Below are 21407 nucleotides of genomic sequence, written 5' to 3'. Positions count from 1 at the left end.
TAATGGGATTAATGTTTTGGCTTCTCTTACATTGCATTTCTTTTGGTGGACTTATTCTTTTCTTGGCAAAAATGAAGTATTCTGTGGTGAAATATTCAATTAATGTTAGATTTGTGCTCTGCTTTCACAGTTTCAGTGGTAGGGTGGGGTGGGGTTTTTTTTGCCCCCCACCCCTTTGGTCGATTTCTGTAGAGAGCACATATGCTTCCCAATAAGCAATGAAACTGATTGTTTCCAGAGGCTGACGTTCTGACACCTGACATGTTGTTGGTTGAGCTGACATGTTGAGGAATTCACTGACTGCCCCTGTTGTTGTTGCAGATGTTAATGAATGCGCAGATCCCACCACCTGCATCAGTGGCACATGTGTCAATACCCTGGGCAGTTACACCTGTGAGTGCCCTCCCGATTTTGAGCTGAACCCCACTCGTGTTGGCTGTGTCGGTAAGGTGCCATTTCCTGTCTTATTTAAAACATGAATTGGCCCAAAGGGATGGTAACTTGAGCTTAAACAGCCAGCTGAGGATTCCCAGGCTGTGGTGGAAAGCTCTTGGCACAGACTGTGTGGTTCCCGCCCTACTGCTCCTGGCTCATAGGGTGTGGCGGTAGGTCGGCAATGTGGCCTGAGCAGTACAGCATTTCAGCCATCCCCTGCTGCCAGCACAGTCCTGTGGGGCTTATTGCAGCTGTATGCAATTTAGAAGCTGCTTTAATTTGGGCAAAGGCCAAACCAGCCTCTGTCTGGCCTGAGGACTGAAGAAACGCAAAGGTGTGGCATAACGCCAGCATGTACCCTTGGATCCTGCATTGAGTGCAACTCAGACTTAATTATCATTGTCAGTGGTGATACTCTTGTGAGTAAATTCTGGAGGATTCGGCCTCAACTGCTCAGAACCTCCCTGAAGCACTCTGGCCCTGGATTGCTTTGTTCAGTTGAAATGCATTTTCATTTCTAACTGTATATGTTGAATAGATGGTTTCATGTGTAAATCTCATTATGTCAAGAGCAGGAGGAAGTAGCAGTTCTTCAGATTGGAGCGGGGTGCTCAGACAAGTCTGGGAGAACAAGAATAGGCAGCCACATTGTGAAGAAATGGGGTCTGCTATTCTTGCTCAGAAATTCCTCAGTCTTTGAGTAGTCCCACTAACTGCAGTTAGACTGTTTGCAGAGTAAGGTGCCCTGCTGCCCACTGTAATTAGGACAGCAGGACTTTCCAGGGAAAAGTAAGTCACTTCCAACCACAGCTTTCTTATGTGAAATGGAGTTCCTTTCTAGCTCTCGCTCCCTCGACCGTAAGGCTTCTCAGACATTATTAATTCATTTGTATTACCATAGCACATAGAAGCCTAAGGCAAGGTCTACACTAGACCTCAAAGCCAGTTTTAGATACAAAATTCTAGCTATGGCAGTTGCGTAGCTAGAATCAACTTCTCTTACGATCAACTTGCCTGGCTGCCCTCACTGAGGGAGGTCAACAGGAGAAACCCTCCCATTGACCTCCCTTACTCCTTTCGAGATTGAAGAGTACAGGGGTCAACTGTTGACCTGTGGTGGTTTGATTTTTCATGTCCCCACTAAGTGAGTGAAATTGAACTCCTGAAGATTGACGCTGACCCCATCAGTCTTCCAGATAGTGAAAACATACCCCTGGTCATGGACCAGGGCCCCACTGTGCTAGGCGCTGTACAGAGCACAGAACAAAAAGCTGGCTTCTGCCCCTTTGAGCTTACAAGGGAGGCTTCATAGAAGAGACAATAGGTGGGGAGAGATGAGACACAGGGGAGTATAAGGAAACAAAGCTTTCTTCTCCTATGTGAGATGTCATGTTTGGTTTTGTCTGCATTTCCAATAGACACGCGATCTGGCAACTGTTACTTGGATATTAAACCACGTGGAGACAACGGTGATATAGTCTGCAGCAATGAGATTGGTGTTGGTGTTTCCAAAGCCTCGTGCTGTTGCTCCCTGGGTAAAGCTTGGGGGATTCCCTGTGAACATTGTCCGCCTGTAAATTCATGTGAGTCAGCTTTGCTGGATTTTTACCGAATAGTGTATACTTTTAGTATATGTCTGTCTGCCTTTACTTTCTGTAAATGGTGGGGTCCTAGTAAAATCTTGTCATGGGTACCTACAAGTAGTAACCTGTCTGAAAAATATACTGTTCATGGTACAAAATCTGCTGGCTTTTAAATATTATCAATCAGCAGAAGCATTGTAATGGCTCCAGCCTTTTTGTGCTATTGCTTGGACACCAGGCTACGTGTTAGCCAGTGAGAAAAGCACAACCTGGTTTTGTGCAGGGGGACTGTGTTTTAGAATCAGCCTATTGTGTAATGTTCTATCATAAGCTTTAGAAGTTCAACTACCATTGCAGTGAAGATGTTTCAACTAGTTTAGGTTCATAAAATCTCTTTTGTTTTCAGCTGAATATAAGGTTTTGTGCCCTGGTGGGGAAGGATTCCGACCAAACCCTATAACTGTTATATTGGAAGGTAATGCTATTTTTTTTCGTGCTTTACATGTCTTAAATTGCAATGTTTTATGACTAACTTGATTCTTCATAGCATGAAGTAATCTTGATGTTTTTATATTTTGATAGATATTGATGAGTGTCAAGAGCTACCGGGACTTTGCCAAGGAGGAAAATGTATTAATACATTTGGTAGTTTCCATTGTCAGTGCCCACAGGGCTACTATTTGAATGAAGAAACTCGTGTGTGCGATGGTATGTAGTCTTACAGTTCATCTGACATTTGCATTTATTTCTTACCAAGTACTGGCAACTGAGCAGGCATCTAAATTCTCTTCCTTAAAAATGCACCAACAGTCAAACTAACAGTGTAATTGCAGAAATAGTGGAGTGAGTCAAAAATTTTCCTTCAAAAAGTTTTTCAATAGAAAATTCCTTTCTAATTAAATGGAAATTTTTGCTAATGTTTGTCTAACATTTTCATCAAATACGCACAATCTAACAGTTTTCAGTTTCCAGTAGCAAAAAATATAATTTCTTGATTACCTCTAAGAAATAACAGTTTGCTGATGGACAGTGTAATTCTTTACGTGATCATAACAGTAAAACCAGCAAGCTACTCGTGTGTGGTGGGCTGACTGAAATGCCAACATCCATTTTAACTACAGCTCATTGTATGTCTGGTAAAAGTGTAGTGATCTGAATCTCTGACTGAAAATATCTGTCATATTGCAACCTTCTCTCCCTGTCTACTCCCCTACAGTAGGCACATGCATTCAGTACATCACAGCTGTGTACGTAAACCCAATCCCACAGCCATCAGGTTGTGTTCTGCACAAAGTTTTAGCCCAGCTTCCCAGATCTGATCACTAGTTTTTCATTTTCCAGGTTGCCTTCGGCCTCGCAGCTCACTGCTACTGTAGAGAATTTTATTGTTTCCCATAGTGCCACAACTCATTGAGCCCCGTGCAAACCTATAGGAAAATTTATGCTCTGAAAACCTGACAAATTAAAAATCAGACATGCAGACTTTCTGAAGTTCTGCCTCCTTGTAGAACTCTGCATCTGGTTTCCTTTGCAGTAGAGAAGAGAGGTACATCTATCAGTCCCTGGAGAGTATTTAAAATGCAGAAGGCTACTTAGTGATATATGTATTAATATAAATTTTCCAGTTTTATGCTGTTCCCTTGTCTTCAAACTTCTTGATGAATTAAGTGTGGCATTATTTATGGGTGCAGCTCTTTCACCTTCTCTGCTCAATAGCTCAGTCTCTCTACAGGCCTGAGCAATCAATGCGGTAGCATCCTGTATCTGATCAGATTGGTCTTTGTCACTGGTTGTAGGACCTGATCAGACTTATAAATGCAGACACACTGGACAGATGGATCACTGAGCCTCCTTGTCACAAAGAGCTGGAGAGACTAGGAGCGTAGAATGTATGATCCATCCTGATTCTTCCTTATTTCTAAGCATTGCCAAAATACTTCTGGACAGAAGATGTGGAGAGGAGGTCTTAACCCAAATTCACTGATTTGCATATCTATCTATCTGTCTGGCTGTCTGTCCCACATCCTATTGCTGTTATTTAATATCTTCTTGTTTTCTTATAGATATTAATGAATGTGATACACCTGGAATCTGTGGGCCTGGCACTTGTTATAACACTGTTGGGAACTACACCTGTATCTGCCCTCCCGATTACATGCAAGTCAATGGTGGCAACAACTGCATGGGTATGTTTTTTTTTTTTTTAAAGAGTTCCTCTGTATTGCATGTCAGGACATCAAATGATGTAAGTCACCATAGCTCCATGGAGTTCTTTTATACAAAAGAATTATCACTGACTTGAAGAGAGTTAATGCCAGTTGACACCAGGAGAGGGTCTGGTCGATTTCTTTATTTTTATGTCACTCAAGACAGGTTTCAGTCAGAGGTTTACTAAAACCCACAATTCACAGATAGGCCATGTTCTTTGTTCCTTCCAACTGGAACAGACAATGTTATATTTACTTTTTTTATGGATTGGATTTCACAAATTTAATCTCCTGGCAAAAATGAGTTTTCACGGATGCTTAGAGCCATACCATGATATCAATGTGTGTGCAGACCTCCTCACTGGAGAGTTCATTGGAAAAAAGATCGATGAATAGCCGTAATGTTTTTGTGGTGCGAATTCCTAACAGCAAGAGATTATTGCGAGTGGGCCAACATTATGCTGCAGAAGAGTGATAAACATAACTTTGTAGAGTGTTAGGGCCAGACTGCAGTGGTAAAACCACTGGCTGTATTAGGGATGATGAATGCGACACCAGTGGAGCTCACAAAGGCATTGTTAGCCATGGCTGCATTTTTGTCCTGTGTCTCCCACTTTGGGGCATCCAACATCAGTGGTGCTAATAAAATCTCAGACTCCTTGTGCTGCCCTTCCTTGTGCTCAAGAGTTGTTAGTGCCTGGCCCTTGCCCCAGAGCACAAGATGGAGGCACCCATGACTTTTCCCTCACAACTTTTACAGGGCTGGACACAATCACACCCTGAATCTGTATTGTTGAGAAATAGTCTGTAGAGTAGAAATCTGCACTGCTGGGAGGACAGCAAAGAAGATTTACCACATACTCCAATTCTTAACACCACGCAACCCTTGAACTGTGGCAAGCCAGGTCAGCACTCTGAGATAAAATCAATTTTAGATGCGTAAATCCCACTACAAAAATTGCATAGCTGGAGTCAACATAGCTAAAATAGATTTTTGCCGCCATCCACACAGTGGGAGATTGACAGGAAAAACTCTCCCATTGACTTGTTTTACTCTTTGTGAGTGCCAGGAGTACTCGAATTGATGGCAGCTCTATGACAGATCAATTTAACGTGTCCCCTCTAGGCACAGTAAATCAAACCCCAGAAGATCAACCGCCAGTGCGTCAATCTTCCCAGAAAGTGTAAACATACCCTCAGTGAGTAGAGATGTGGGGCCATCTCTCAAGATTTATCACAACATGAAGGCTTTGTATTAACTCCTGAGATTTTGAGTGGTTTATTGTTTCTTTTGACTTCAGTTGAGCTGTGTTGAGTCCCTTCCATCTTTCATTTTGTCATTAGTGCTCATATAGACATAAGATCTCTGAGCTAAATTTGGGAAAAACCTCTGAGTTTCACTTGGTTTTGCATCAGAATGATGTGAAGTCACAAACTGCGCATGATTTTAAGATCAGTCACAAACGTGCTCAGGTTTGTTCAAGTCTGGGCCCAGGTTTGCAGTCCTGAGTGAAACCCTTGGGACTGTTCTGAGTTATGGCCCATTTTGTGAGGGTGTGATTTTTATTGGAAATTTTAGGAGTGACTTCGTAGTGGCTGGCAGGGGCTGTCATATGAAACACTACAGAACAAGCTTTCTTCAGCAACCACTTGAGGGACCTACAAACCAGATGTTTAAAAGAGGTGACCTAGTAGGGATAGCGCAGAACTGTGCTCAGCACAGTTGGGAAAGGAGGCTGTCTAATAAGGGTGGTCTTGTAGACATTTCATGTTCTTCAGCAAAGCTTCTGATACACAGTACCATCATATTTTTGTTTTCTTTACAGATATGAGGAGGAGTCTGTGCTACAGAAATTATTATGCTGATAATCAAACCTGTGATGGAGAACTGCTCTTTAACATGACCAAGAAAATGTGTTGTTGTTCCTACAATATTGGCCGTGCATGGAACAGGCCTTGTGAACAATGCCCTATCCCTAGTACTGGTGTGTTGAATTTGAAACCTAGCTGAAGGTCCCCATTAATGTGATTACTGCAAGCTGCTATAAAATTGTTAGAGGAAAATGTTCTGTATTGTGTGTGTGTGTGTGTGTGTGTGTGTGTGTGTAAAATGTATAAATATCATATGATAAAATCTTCATTATACTTTGTGGTATGGAGAAGGATTAAGGCACAAGAGTAGGTCATTGAGAAGAAGTCTGCACTCCTGCTGGAATGTACGCCCTAGAGGACTTTGTTCTGTATGACTGTCCATCTGTTGCCTTTGACAAGCATATATGGCTCAGATGCTTTGGGCCACACAAGCTGCATTTTGCATGTGACTGGGGGTGGAGGTGCTAAGCCATTTGGAAGTTCCCCTGATCCTGGGGTAGCCAGGCCACAGATTTTAGTGTGCCTCATAAAACAGAACTGTATTTTAGCCATCCCTGCCAAGAGCCTCAAGGAACCTTTCCAGCAGCTGGGATTACAGGACACCTCCTCCCCTTCCAAGGATGGTCCCTATCTGGGGTACAGGAATTCTGTGGCATAGAAGTCACTTGACAGTCCTGTGCCACTTCATGAGTCTTCCACAGGGGGGAATCATCAGCCAGATGTTCCTCTGCTTCATGCTGATGAGCTGGCACAAACCAGACTCAACAGGCCCCATCCTGGTCAGTGGCAATTTTTAATAATAATTTGATGATTTCCTAATTACAATTACAGGCCTGGACCAGTGTATACAAAGTTCTGTGCGCTCACATAACCTGACAAGTGTGTACCTAATAATAATACCTACATAAGTGTCAGATCCAAAGGCCACTGAAGCCGGTTAGTCTTTCCATTGGCGTCACTGGGCTTTGGATCAGAACTCAGTCCTGCTTCCAGCAAGGGAGCTTGTACTTCTGTAAGGTGCATGTGCCTCCTTTGAAAATCTCTCTCTCAAAAAATACAGAGAAAAGTGGAGGCTGTACTTGGGAGCTTGGGGTGAAATTAATCACTTAATTTGATACATTTGAGATAATTGGGGTTTCTCTTCATCTACAGATGAATTTTCGACACTCTGTGGAAGTCAAAGGCCTGGTTTCTTCATTGACATTTATACAGGTTTACCAGTTGGTGAGTTGTGATTACTCTGCTTTGAGTTAAATGCCACACTACCTATGCACTGGGGAAAGGGAGGCACTGTTTTCACAGTCAGCTCTTTCCTGCAGAGGAATGAAGACTAAACAATGCCACGAAATTCAACTCTCTGGGCAACCTTAAGCCTTGTCTTAAATCAGATCCTGCAAACTTTCTGCCCAGCTCCTCCTAGCTGGCAGCCCTGACAGTTGCTGCCTGTGATCACGGTAATGGAAAGCTCTCAAGAAAGGGTAATCGAGCTAGATGAATGGTCCGTAGACATCAGAGAGGTTCTGGGAGCCAGGCCAATCAGCATTTGGTTTTGGAGGAATTAGGTGTGTTTCCTTTTGACTCGAGCACAGATTTAATCTGACGTTTCACACCAATTCCTCAGTGTATTGAATTAACCCAACAATCCCTTTTTCTAGGCCACTGGAATGTTTCTCAGATGCGGTGTCGTGTGTAGCAGTGGTATTGTGTGTGACAAATGAATTCCTCATTTTTCTCTCTTTTGTTTTGGTTTTGTCAGTGAGGCCAAATTCATCCTTAGTGGGGGATTCCTTTTGTTTTTATTCCCACAAAAAGCCAAATAAGAGGTGGAGCAAGAATTATACAAGAAACAAGCAGAAATACAGTGTTTAGACAGCAACCAAGTGAATTATCATCCAGATACTCTGCTAATGGGCAACAGAGAGAGCCTACAAAGGTAGCTTATAGAATAGCTCCTAGTGAGATACAGTGTATAATGTAAAAAAAGAAAAATACTTGAGAGATATGACATATAGTGTCATGTTCTGTTGAGGAGCAAAGCACCAGATCACTTACCAGAAGCACTTGTTGACCAAAATCATTGTGCATGCCCAGCAAATTAGATTTAAATGATAAGTAGTAAAGTGCAGGCCCCATCAGCTGCTCAGAGAGAGGAAGTCATGGGAGGCTGTGCACAGCCCTGCATAGTCTCATTGTCTGTGGAACATGATGCGATGTGTACTGTGCGAAGGAGGATGGAGTAATGGTAAACGTGCGCCACAGGCAGACCCTGCAGTAGCAATTAATAGCAGGTGTTGCAGCCTGTACCCCCTGGCAGCTGTAGTATTTTATTCTGCTAGCACTGTTCAACCTGGTTGCAGCAGCCAATGCAGCTGGCTTTTGGTGTATCCCCTAGCCACATTGGCAAGACAAAGGTGCTTACTCGGGCCTGTCAGCGGGGTGGGGGCTAAAGGGGCAGCTGCACCAGAACCTGGTGAGTTAAAGGGCAGCACTAAAGGCTGGGGATATATGGCATAGTGTGCTCTGGGCGGCAGTGAGGGCTGGCTGTTCCCATCGCTGCCCATTCCAGGAGCTCCCAGCCATCTCACCGAGGGTCCTTTCAGTACTTTGTAAGCCTTTCTGGGTCGTGATACCAAAACTACTCCTTTCACTTCTTCAGGAGGGCAGTGGTGGTCTCTCCACTTCTTATACACACTAAGTTAGTGGGTCTCAACCCACAGCCCTCTTGTGGCCCAATCAGCGCACAGCTGCAGCCCACGATACATCCTCTGGGCCGCACACATAGTCTATGTAGTGTGTGGATGTGACCCACTGGGAACTCAACATGTAGCCCACAACGGTAAATAGCTTGAGAGCCACTGCAGGAGCGGTCCACGTTGCCTTGTGGGACCTGTTAACATTATGTTTAGGTTCCATTTTTTTCCCATCAGAGTTCTGCTTCCCTCTTGGTGGGAGTCAGAGATGGAGTTAGGTTCTGCCTTGACTCATCTCTTTTATAATCAGGCTAAAAATCAACAGCCTCATCAAATTTTGAGTAGGAAATTAAAGGCTTGGTCAAGGAACAAAACTGGTCCCTTCGAAGTCAGAAGCAAAATATCTCAATTTTGAAGAGAGCTGTGTAGCGTATCCCTTCCCATAATGTTTATTGGTCTCTGTGGATCCCCACAGACTGCATTTTTTTCCTAAAGAAAAAGGCTTCTGTGGATTTTTCTGATCTGTATGCTGACTTTAGGCTTCTAAGGAGACACATAACTTAAGAGCCCAGTAAGTGAGATTTGCCGTATTTATGTTTTGGCTGCATTTTTAGGGACAAAAATAATAAACTGCCTCTCAAACCTGCTAAAACAGGAAAGGCAGTTGCTGAATGTAATCAGTGCAAACTCGTAATGTTACAGGCATTTAAAATATTATTAGTCGTTGGTGCCTTCAGGACTTTTCTAAAAGGGCATAAAACTAGCCAAAATTTAACAGATTATGGAAGTGGATGTAAAATTGAGTTGTAACAAATGCGTGAATTCCAGCCGACTTTGTTTCTTTAAGCTGAAGGACAGAGGTCCACATCTAAAGACCCGCTCTTTCCATTGAGCTGGCTCTTAGAGAACAAAGAGCATTTTTTTATTAGTACAGAAGAAGTTCAGTTTATATTACTCTCAACTAACAGCAGGATAGGTTAGACTGGATTCTTTCGTCCCCTAAAGACACATTGTTCCATGTGGTTAGCACAAAGGGGCCTCAAAGTGAATTGAAGTGGCAAGTGGATAATTGCCTCCCTGCCAGGAAACTTTGTGCAGGTATACAGGCAGTTGATGATGGCTCCGCTGTTTTTTAGCCCTGTAGCCTCACCTCCACCATGATAGATAGCAGGAGGTATGTCGAGGCAGGAAGTGGAAAATTGAGGATGAAACTGAGGAATTCTATGCTGGACTAACTTGTCATGGGCTGGGCATATCTTGGATATAGTGAAGAATGAGAGCCATTGAGTAGACTGTTTTTCATCTTCCAAGACATGTAGGAATTACTGAATGTCTGATACCTTTTCACGCTGTAACCGAATCATGTTGCTAAACATTGCGATAACATTCTCCCATGAGAATAAGAAAACTTTTCTGTGGAAGGGGATTGAATGAACTGACACTTTCAGACTATTTAAAAATCGATTTTTCCAGATATTGATGAATGCCGAGAGATCCCTGGAGTCTGTGAGAACGGAGTCTGCATTAACATGGTTGGAAGCTTCAGATGCGAGTGTCCAGTGGGATTCTTTTACAATGACAAGTTGCTGATCTGCGAAGGTAAGAGACTTATATTTTTGTCACAAATAGTACACTCATCCCTCGTTAAACGAGTACTTTATTTATGAGTACTAGCTTAAACAAGGGACACATATACCTCCCTTAGTTCACTCAATGAGTGAACTCCTTCTGCTAATATGTGTAACCCCTCCCTGCAGCTCCAACCCACTGTAGTCTGACAACAGCCCCGCAGCCCCGCCCCACAGCCTGAACCTCTACCAGCCCCATGGCACCAAACCACAGCTGCCTAACCGACCCCGTAGCCAGACACCCCACCCACCCACACACAGCCGGCCTCACGGCCCCAAACCACGGCAGCCTAACTGGCCCCACAGCCAGACCACCCCCACCAGCCCTGCCACCCCATAACACAGCAGCCTAACCGACCCCGTGGCCCTGCAGCCAGAACCCCCTGTTGGACCTGCAGCCTGCCCCCCACAACCAGCCCCTTGGCCCCAAACTGCAGCAGCCAGACCTGCCTGCCCCCTGTACCTCCCGGGGACGTGCAGCCTGAACTCCCCCTCCCCCCACACACAGACCCAACCAGCCACTAGAATCTAATCCTCTCTCCAGCCTTTAACCCTCCCCAACCCAAGATTCACTTACCTTTCGAAAGCAGGGCCACATGATGCCACTCCTTCCTGGCGTTAGGAGCCCTTAGGAACCAATCAGAGACTTTTACATGTAATGGGAAGTCAGTGTCCTTCTTATGAGTTTTCGCCTACGAGCTGAAAGTTGAGAACCAATTGTGCTCGTATAGCGAGGGAGGAGTGTAATCAGTGCATTAGTCAATTGGTAACTCAAATGGAGGCAAATTGGGTGTACTTGCAAATTTATCCATAGTAGTATCAGAAAATTGGGCCAAACATGTCTTCATGAAAACATTTTGTTGTCCGGCTGGAAAGTTTGGTGCCATATTTCTGGAAACAATGTACCAGCTTTTCCAACTAGCATAAAGGTCTTGAGTGAGTTTCCCTTGCCACAGCTGGTTGACAATCTTTTTACTTTTCGTGGTCTGGATGTAACTATGAGCAGTGGGTGGTCTTCCCATGTCAGATCAAGACCAGGGTTCACTTCCAAGTTGATATTTTGTTCCTAATGAAAACAAGGTTTGTGTAAGTATTTCAAAGGTATGATCAAAAATATTTTAGTGGATTTTCATATCAAGTAAAGCTGAAAGTTCTCTAACAGTGTGTTAGGGCTCGTCCGCTCCCAGCCTCTGGCATGGAATTGCATCCTTGCTTATCTTGACTAATAGCAATTGAAGGACCTATCTCTCATGAACTTACCTAGTTCTTTTTTAATCCCATTATAGTTTGGACTGTCACAACATCCCCTGGACTATGCATTGTGTGAAGGAATTCCTTTTGCTTATTTTTAAACGGCTACCTGTTGATTTCATTGGGTTGCCCTTGATTCTTGTGTTACATGAATAAAGAAGTGTTATTTACTCCTTTGCTTTTTACTACACTAGTCACCATTTTACAGACCTCTGTCATATTTCTTCTTAACCACCTTTTCTTTATAAAATGAAAAGTCAAGTATTTTTAATTTCTCTTCATATGGAAGCTGTTTCATATCCCCAATCATTTGTATTCCTCTTTTCTCTATCTTTGTTTGGGTATTGGTATTTATCTTGCAGCAGTTTCTGTAAGATCCCAGTCAAGATCAGGGCACCGTTGTGCTAAGCATGGTGTAAGCTCATAAGTAGGTGCAACACCTAGCTGAAGAGGTAACACCAAGCCAAAAAGATTAATAAACATGACAAAAATGTGCATAGAGGCTTCTCCACGGTCATAGATTGTAAGTCAGCCACACATCCAGGAACAGAATGCATGTCTAGTCCTGGTCCACTTCCCATTCTACTTGATTACACTGTTTGTCCATATGAGCATCTGCAGTATTCCACAGGTTAGCTGGTGCATCCCATAGGTTCGCTGATGCTATTTAATGGCTAGTCAGTGGCTGCTGCAGTTATCAAGATTCAAAATAGAGTCTGGAATTAAAAATGTATATTTTTTAAACCTACTGTATGATTTAAAAAAAACTGTGGCTGCCACACAAACAAAATGCTTTGTTGTTTTCTTCTTGAAGAATAATGTCAGTTGGTTTGGGCATGCTATCTCTTCAGTGTCTCACAGCTGCCAGGGTGCAGGAACATCCCCAATAAACAAGACACCCTCCCCAGTCAGGTCCCAAGGGTGCCAGGCATGCGAGGTCAAACTTGTCCATTTTGTTTTCTTGTCCACTGTCAGTTTATCCTTAAAGTTGTATTTTTTCTTGCATTGAAAGATATTGATGAATGCCAGAACGGACCAGTGTGTCAGCGAAATGCAGAATGTGTCAACACAGCTGGAAGCTATCGCTGTGATTGTAAACCTGGCTATAGGTTCACATCAACAGGCCAGTGCACTGGTGAGTATTTACGGGTTTGTTGGAAGAGCATGGCTTAACTCTATGCCTTCTATAAAGGCTACAGGACTGATGTGTCACTGTAAGCTAATATGTTAAGAGTGCAGTGAAAAGATGGTGTTGGAGGAAAAAACAGTCTTCTACTGCAGTGGTGCCCAGAGTTTTTCCTCATGTCCTCCAGTAATGTAGTGTATCACACCCTCCCCACATTCCCTAGGCTGAGGAATAGAGCAGGAGTGGGGCCACAGACAGGCAGCTAGCATGGGGGCTAAATGCAGGAGGTTGAGGGCTGAGACTGGGGAGCAGAAGCAGAGCCAGCGCTGCAGTTGCAGCCAGGGGTGGAACACACCTGGGGACAGAGTGGCACTTCCATCCCCATTGGGGCTGGCCTGGGTCCCACCACACCCCCTGGACATTCCTCCTGCTACCCTCAGACCACAGCTCTATTGGAGCGTTTGCATGTTCTGGTTTTGAGCTGTGAGGACCTACTGCCTGACAATATACAAAGGTTTTGGTAAAAATTCTTCTTTTTATCTCTCTCATGGTTTATATGCTTCACGCCTGCAAAAATCCAGGTGTGTGATTGCAAAGTAAGTCTTATCGGAGAATCTCTGGGGAGAGGTTTTGAAACATTATCTGCCAAATGAGCGTATCATTTGAATCCAATACTGAATACAGTATGGTCTTGAACGGTAGCAGGTGAAATCTAACTAAAAGCCTTGATGCATGTTTAGTACAGTACATAGCTAGTGTTAGCTGCATGTACCACCGTAACAAACCACAGTGGCAAGATATGGAGTAGCATACTTATTAAGTCCAGAGCCTTGCACTCATGGCAAGACCAAGCACCATCTTGACCACTGGTAGGCAATAATAATAATACATAGTGTACAGATTGGTTTTTGTTTGACTTTCATATGCAGCCATATAGTAATTTTTCTAGCTTTTATTTAATTAGCCTTAAAAATGAAACTGAGTAAACAGAGCTAAGGGAACTTATAAGTGGTCAGTGTTATAGTCAAAAATTCATAAAGACTGAGGGGCTAGGTATCTACGTAGGCCATTTGTACCCACCTATTCCTAAAGCTCCTTCCCTGAACTAACTCTGTTGAGCTTAAGCCTTCACCTATGCTTTATCTGAGGAGATGAAAACAAGGAAAACTACTGTTTTCTGACCCTGAAAAGGCAAAAGCTTCCTGGGGAATATGTAGTGTTTTCCCCTGCCTGGACATAATTATTGCAGTTTGCATTGTCACTTGCTAAATGTGTTACAACTCAGGATATAGTTTAGTCACAAGTCACAGATTCTCTGATGTCCTCAGCTGTCAGCACCTGCAGCTGGAGCTGGGACGGTGCGCCTGGGGCTATCAATGGGCTGGGGCAGTTCTTCCACCCCCCATGCCAAGGCTTGGGCTGTCAATCCCTCTCCCCCAATGCCGAATGGGACTCCAGCTGTCATTCTTCCCTCCTCTGTCCTCTTACCCCCACAGTTATGTTTACTGACATCACAGCCAGGTCATAGGCTGCTGTGAATTTCTGTTTATTGTCTGTAACCAGTCCATGAGTTATACTAAAAATATCCGTGACAAAAATTTAACCATTACCTCTCAGATTTTAAAAAATGGCTGCCGTTTAGGCATCTCTGATGGCAGCATAGTTTTATTCGCTAGGTGATGTGCAATAGCTAGCTTAGAAATTTTAAGAATAAACTTTTCACTGTTCTGTGGACTTAAATAAGACCTGGATATTATTTTAACATACTTATTTGTCCAGGACTATAGATCTCTGTTCCATTCATTCTGTTTTCCAAAGATAACATAATAGCTAGGGTTAGGGTAGGCATTCTTGTTATCTTGATTACTTAAAGAATTGGGAAAGTTTTACCAAGAGCTGTGTGCTAAGTAGCTGTAAACATTGTATACATTCTGGACAAAATAATAATTACAAAGGAACTTGGTAAAGTTTTCCTTGGATTTTCTTCTCCTATGCTTTTGAGTTTTAGGAAGTATGCTTTTTATTGCAGGGCAGTTTTGCATTGTTTTACAATGCTTTGTGGGAAAAGGGTGTAGGGGCAGAAAAGAAATCACTTTGAGAACCAAAGCTTGTTTTGTTTTGTTAAGGTACATGGTAACATGTGCAAATGTTCAGTGTGTCGTTACCAGCATTATTGTTGTAACTCCTTCTTTATAGCAGAACAGGAAGACCAGGAAAGGTTCTGATATGAGCCACAATACCCTAATACAAATTGGCACAAGCATTACTTCCCTGTATTTTATTCTTGTTTTATATTTAATGAAAATAAGGTAGAACAATCACAGTCAACAGAAAAGTGGTTGATGAAGGGTTTTAGCCTGCAAAGCCCCATAGCAAAGGGCCCAGCAGCCGTACTGAAGTCAATGGGGGTTGCAGGTACTACTCACCATGCAAGATTGGGTCCAAGGAGCAGCTAATACTGTAACTATTCCATTTTGTGTTTAACAGATTAGTCTTTTATTGCCAAGAGAGAACAATTGTCATTTTAAATTATACAGTAGATCCCTGATTTCTCGCAACCCCTGCATAAGTCAAATTTCTCGCGCCACATGGGAGAGCTAGGAAACTGATGAAGGAACCAGCCCTGGTCAGTTTCCTAGCTCCAGTGAATGGAGAGGAGCCAGGGACCAGGTGGCAGCCTGGCTCTCAGCTCCCCTCTGCTTGTGGTAGCCCCGAACCTGACCAGCGATGTGCTGGTCAGTTTCCTGGCTTCCCGCCGCTCTGGGAGCCAGGCATGGCTTCTCCCCAGCTTCTTCCAGCTGAAGGAAGCCGTGGAGAAGCCACCACAGTGCGGCTGTCTGTTTGTCTTTTTCTAGCTTTGTGGTGTACAGAAGAATTTTCAGGATTTCTTTTATTTACAGATCGCAACGAATGTCTGGAAATTCCCAATATCTGTAGCCATGGACAGTGTATTGACACAGTCGGAAGCTTCTACTGCATTTGTCATTCAGGATTCAAAACCAATGCTGACCAAACCATGTGCATGGGCAAGTATTAAGTTATGCTGTTAGTTTAATGAATAAGGAGTTTGCGGCCTTTTCTCTGTCACAATAATTGCTAAATTGGAATAGACCAGAGACATTTTTCATCTAGTTACTTGCTCTGATGGTGAGCAGCAACTGATGCTCCAGAAAAGGGATCAAGAAACAACTTAGTTGCCAGCTATGGATCGAACTAGACTAGATATGCAGTAAACCCTCAATTTTTACGGACCTCAATTTAGCAGACTACAGAAACAATGGATGTCCACCAGCCCCACCCCAATTGTTCCCAAAGTCCACTTAATCGGCGCCCCTAAAATACTAAGTCCCACCTGCTCCCAAAAAGTAAGGTGACTTACCAGAGCCACCACTTTCAGCCGCCGAACCCTCCACTGCTGCCTGGACCGTGGCAGCCAGAGCTGCCGTGCACATCTCCCACCAGGCAAAGGGCACTCGCCTATGAGCTCCACCTCTGGTGGGAGGCGCACATGGTGGCCCTGGCAGCAGCAGCGGTGGCTTTGCTCCACTCAGGGCAGCTCCAGCCATATAATGGGACAGCTCCAGTCCTGGTGTGGGGCAGCTTCAGTGGCCGTGGTCCCAGTGAGTTGCAGGCATTTTTGGGGGAAGGCCGAGGGGACTGGGGCTGGGGGAGCCTGGACGGGGAGGTTGCTAAACCCTCCTGTTTAATGGACTTTCAGGTTTAACAGACACTCCTCCTCCCATTAGTCCATTAAATTGAGGATTTAATGTATTCTGCATCAGTTAGTGGTTGTCTTGTGCCCTGAAGAATAGGGAGCCTATGACTTAAGCTACAGCTACGCTACCAGAAAAATTTGAGGTTAAGGCAGTCAGCTTGATTGTACCGAGTGACTGTCTTCACTGTAAATATGATTAGCTCGATTTAGGGAGCCTTAGCATCAATATCGTAACATCATTAAAACCAGCTGGGTGTAGTGCCAAGCTCGAATGAAGGCTGGTGTGGAAGTGCCGTGTCTTTGAATCAAACTCATTAGCCTTCAGAGGCTGAATGGTGCAGCAGCGCTAGTCAGTTTCCTGGCTCCTCCGAGTGGAATCTCCCAGGGTCTGTGAGTGGTGTGGAGCTGGGAAACTGACTGGCACTGCTGCACCTGGCACCCTGCTGTGGCGAACCAGGCACTACTGGTCAATTTTCCAACTCCCCCAACCTGCGGAGACCCAGGAACCAGACAGCAGGGTGAGCACTGCTGGCGTTGGGGGTGCAGCAGGGGCAGGATTCAGAATGCAGGGCTGAGGGAACTGTGGGATAGATTCCCACAATGCACTGCTGCAATAGTCAGTGGTTTGGCCATTCAGTATGACAACTGAACTCTTTGGGGAAGTGAGGATACTCAAAGTCGAATTTATAAAACCCAGCATTGAATTCGATTTTATTAAATTTGATTTTATATCTGGTAATGTAGACGTAGTCTTAGAATATAGAGCGTATGACTTAAGAAGTATTCTACTTCACAGAGGTGCAGATGCGGGTTTTTTTTCCCCCTTCATATAAATGTCTTTTTTAGGATTTTACTAACTCTCTGATTTCAATCATACCTTGGAGAATTGGGTTCCACAGATTAATAAGTGCAACTTTGCAATGCACTAATTATAAAACTGCCTAAAGATGATGTATATAAAGGCCTGATTTCATGCCAGGCAGAAACACAGCTCATATTAAGCCCTCTAAAAAGCTACAGCTTTAGGGCCAAATTACCTGCTGACTTCAGTGGTCTTATGCCCAGTTTTGCTGTCCATTAATTCAAAATAACTCTACTCCATCTGAACTTCTAAGCCTTTGCTTCTGTAGTGCTCATCTCAAGACTGGTCAGATAGGGGCCAATTTGTCCCTTTTCAGTGGAAATGTTGTTAGAGTAGGAGAGAAGAAATGTACCCTCTGTCTTGAGTTTCTTCTAGTTTTCTCACTGAGATTTTGGGTGTGTCCCAGTTAGAGGTAGCCAACTCCCTAAAAACCGCTGAGGAAACTGCAGATCCCTTAAAGACGAGGTCAGCTTATCCTTCCATTGGAAAGGACAAGGTGTCAGCTGCATATAAACAAGTTGTGGATTGGCCCTTGCTCAAGAAAAAAATCTTTTGACATTATCATTCAAATATATAACCCTGTCTCAGACCTTCCTTTTTTAGGAAAGCTTAGTCTTTTTTTCTCTCATTTCCTCTTTTAATGACACAGAATTTGTTAATTTCTTCTGCACATTATTAAGCTATTTGGCCTCCCTCTTCATTGTAAGTTAGTAATTAGAGTTCTTGCTCTTGCTTCTCTTTCCTAGATATTAATGAGTGTGAGAGAGATCCATGTGGCAATGGAACATGTCGAAATACCATTGGCTCTTTCAACTGCCGCTGTGACAATGGATTCATCCTTTCACCCAATAATGACTGCATAGGTAAGGAGGTACTAATACTGTAGCTGAAACCAATCCAGACTGACTGTTGTCCTAATTGCGCAGGCACAGTCGCCATCTTTTTCCATTGAACTAGAATCCCAGCTGTAAAGTCAGTACAGTTAGAAGTAAAGAACAATTCTTTTCCTCTGCAACCCAGTTGATCAGTCTGATACTATGTGCAGTGCAATGGTAGTTGTGCCAGTCCCAGGATATCAGACAAATGATGTGGATGAGATAATACCTTTTATTGAACCAAAATCAGTAAAACAGAATTTGGCCCAATAAAAGATTATTACCTCACCCACCTTGTTGTACTAATCTCTCGCCCCTCACTTCTGGCAGCTACTTGAACATGTGCCTTCAAAAATACAGCCTGTGCTAAGTATCTGTCTTTTTGGGGGTGGGGGGGTCCCACATAACAGTCAACTGGCTGCAGTTTTTCCCCAGTAGTTTTTGAGAAAAGCAAAACCATTTAGGATACAGAAGAAGCTGTTCTCATCATCCTCTCTGCAGTTTCAGTGAAGGGATTCTAAGGGGGTGTGAAAGGCTGTTTCAGCCCATGGCCCTGCTGAAGGCAATTGGGACTCCGGTTGGAAGGAAAAACCCATGTATGCATATTGCTTTGAAGGATCAGGGACCATATTGGGGAAAACACTTTACATATAGAGACAGATAAAGAGGTGTGCCCCCTGAATGTATCAATATTGTGCTGTGAGGATACGAGCAGAATTCCTCCTTGCATGTATGTAATCCCTGTGGCTGTTTGCCATTTGTTTTTCATGTTAATTTTTTGGTTTAGATATGGATGAATGTGCGAGTGGAAATGGGATGCTCTGCAGGAATGGCCGCTGCATAAACACCATTGGGTCTTTCCAGTGTCTGTGCAACGATGGGTACGAGGTGCCCCCAGAGGGCAGGACTTGTGTTGGTGAGTTTTTAATCTATCATTGGTTTACTATGTCAAAGGGACCATAAACCCTCAGCCCATGGTCCCTATTAAAATGATGAGGAAGAGGCAGAGTAGAGAAGAACTTCCCTGGCTATCACTCTGCCTTTTAAAGAGCACAAGTTCTGTGGGAGCGTGTGCCTATGTAACAGTTAATATCCCAAAAATAATCATTAAGGTATCATGCACCCAGCCAGGAAGGAAATTTGCTCTAGGACAGGCTAAAGTTATCCATAGTTCCTCTCTTTGGTGGGGTGAGTGGGTTTGTCAAATCCCTTGTAGGCCAGTGCCTGTAAAATTAAAAACCATTTTTAGAATAACATCTTGCATACATTTGAGGGAAACAAAAGGTCCAGGATAACAAGAAGTCCTGTGACACCTTATAGACTAGCAGATATTTAGGAGCATAAGCTTTTGTGGGCAAAGACCCGCTTCATCAGATGCATCTGATGAAGCGGGTCTTTGCCCACAAAAGCTTATGCTCCAAAATATCTGCTAGTCTATAAGGTGTCACAGGACTTCTTGTTGTTCTCAAAGATACAGACTGACAAGGCTACCTCTCTGATAAAAGGTCCAGGGACTTTCCCAGATCTTCCGCTTTCATTGGAGTTGGATTTCACTTCATTCTTTTATAGTAGTTCTTAATTAGCACATACATTGCTCTGCAGATTACCATGGTACTTTACAAACGTGTAATAGGGCACCTTTCCTGACCAGCCTGCCCCCTTATGCATAGGGGCCTGGTCCGGCAGGGCCTTTCTCCCTCCTGTATGCTTGCTTCTTCGTATAATCCCAGTGACTTCAGTGGCACTGTGCACAGAAGTGAGCATACCTGCAGATGGGTTTTCAGGAGCAGGCCCAAAGGCAGACAATCAAAATAAGACAATGGGACAGAGAACGTGTCAGGGGAAAGGGGAGTTAGTGGTGACAGGAAGAAGGTAGGCAGGCAAGGCCGTCCTTGGGATTTATGGTGCCCTTTGCAGTACTGTTAAGCTGATGCCCCTGTGTCTGACTTGCTCTCAGCAATACTAATAGAAGCTTAAAATAATGGAAAACTTGCCACATTAAATAGCTCTGACCAGATAATAATGTTCTTTTCCTAACAACTTATTCATTCTAAAAGCTGATCAAGGGCAACACTGTAAACTGCTGTCCTGCTTAGTTCACCCCTGCCCTGCTGGTCCGATTGCAGTAGAGGAGATAAGCAGAAAGGTGTGGAACCTCTTGGGGTGCAGAGGGGCAAAAGCTGCAGCAAACCTGGGATCAGGTCACGCCACCAGGCACTGCTGCCAGCACCACAGTGACATCTGTGGGATGGGAAGATGGGAGCTGCGGCCACTCCTCCTGCCCATGTAGTGAGTGAGGATCGGGCACAGTGAGGGGTGCCAGAGAAACGGGAGGATACTTTGAAGGGACTGGGGGGCAGAGGGACAGTCAGGGGAAGGAAGGCAGTGAGGGGGGAGGGGAACAGGGGGAATTGTGGGTGTAGGGAAGGTGATGAATGGGGGACAGACAAGGGAATAGAGGGATGGGGGGGCATCCTGGGGCCAGTGGAGCTGGGAGGAAGAAAGGAGGAGGAGCAGGGAGGGAGGCACGGCACTGGGTGGGCAGCTGTGGGCATTGACCTACTCAGCACTTGGAACACATGGCTGGGGCTGGCTGCCCAGGAAGCGTGAGTCACTCACTTCCCCAGCTCCTCAGGCAGCCAGCCACAGCCAGGCTCTCGTGTCTCAGCTGAGCCACCAGCACTGAGCTCAGCAAAGCTGTCCCCTGCCCAGGGAGTGGGACTAAAGGGTCCCCCACACTGCAGCTTCCTGTTGCCCTGGGCCAGGGGAGTGGGGACTCCACCCTGCCCTTGGCTCCCCGCTTCCCAGATCTGTGCATGTGCACTTGGAGCAGAGCAGAGGGGCAGTCTGGCTGGCAGGCTGGGAATGCAGCCAGCCAGCTGTGAGCAGAGCATTTGCAAACCCTCTCCCTAGCCAGGGGAAGTCCATGGCTTCTGCATTAGGGGATCCAACCAAGACTGAGCCCAGGTGGCTTACTCCCCTCCCTCCCTAACCCCCGTTCCCAGTCTCATTGAAATTCGTCCCCAGAATGTGCTGGTGTATTCAACTCCCCATCCTGCTCTCTTACCTGCTTTCCCCTCCCCCGGCAGCTGCTTGGTGCCTCCAGTGTCGTGGAGCCCTGCACAACCATGTACTTTGTGGATTGGTAGGGATGGCCCCATAG

At 44.6% G+C, this 21407-nt stretch overlaps 1 protein-coding gene across 5 annotated transcripts in view; it reads left to right on the top strand.

The window, feature by feature from the left end:
• FBN1 (fibrillin 1) overlaps positions 1 to 21407 on the top strand; it is a 220712-nt gene that overhangs the window by 168617 nt on the left and 30688 nt on the right. For all 5 annotated transcript variants that reach the window (XM_075007180.1, XM_075007179.1, XM_075007176.1 and 2 more), the window contains exons 37-48: positions 322 to 444; positions 1854 to 2018; positions 2425 to 2493; positions 2601 to 2726; positions 4082 to 4204; positions 6052 to 6210; positions 7250 to 7321; positions 10261 to 10386; positions 12679 to 12801; positions 15693 to 15818; positions 18116 to 18232; positions 19032 to 19160. In XM_075007180.1, the coding sequence (XP_074863281.1) occupies positions 322 to 444; positions 1854 to 2018; positions 2425 to 2493; positions 2601 to 2726; positions 4082 to 4204; positions 6052 to 6210; positions 7250 to 7321; positions 10261 to 10386; positions 12679 to 12801; positions 15693 to 15818; positions 18116 to 18232; positions 19032 to 19160 (1458 nt within the window). The remainder of the gene's footprint in view (positions 1 to 321; positions 445 to 1853; positions 2019 to 2424; positions 2494 to 2600; positions 2727 to 4081; positions 4205 to 6051; positions 6211 to 7249; positions 7322 to 10260; positions 10387 to 12678; positions 12802 to 15692; positions 15819 to 18115; positions 18233 to 19031; positions 19161 to 21407) is intronic.

Source organism: Carettochelys insculpta, chromosome 12 (assembly GCF_033958435.1).
Source record: "Carettochelys insculpta isolate YL-2023 chromosome 12, ASM3395843v1, whole genome shotgun sequence".
Lineage (NCBI taxonomy): Eukaryota > Metazoa > Chordata > Testudines > Carettochelyidae > Carettochelys > Carettochelys insculpta.
Note: the sequence above shows the minus strand (reverse complement) of the source record. Positions and strands in the feature narration are given on the sequence as shown.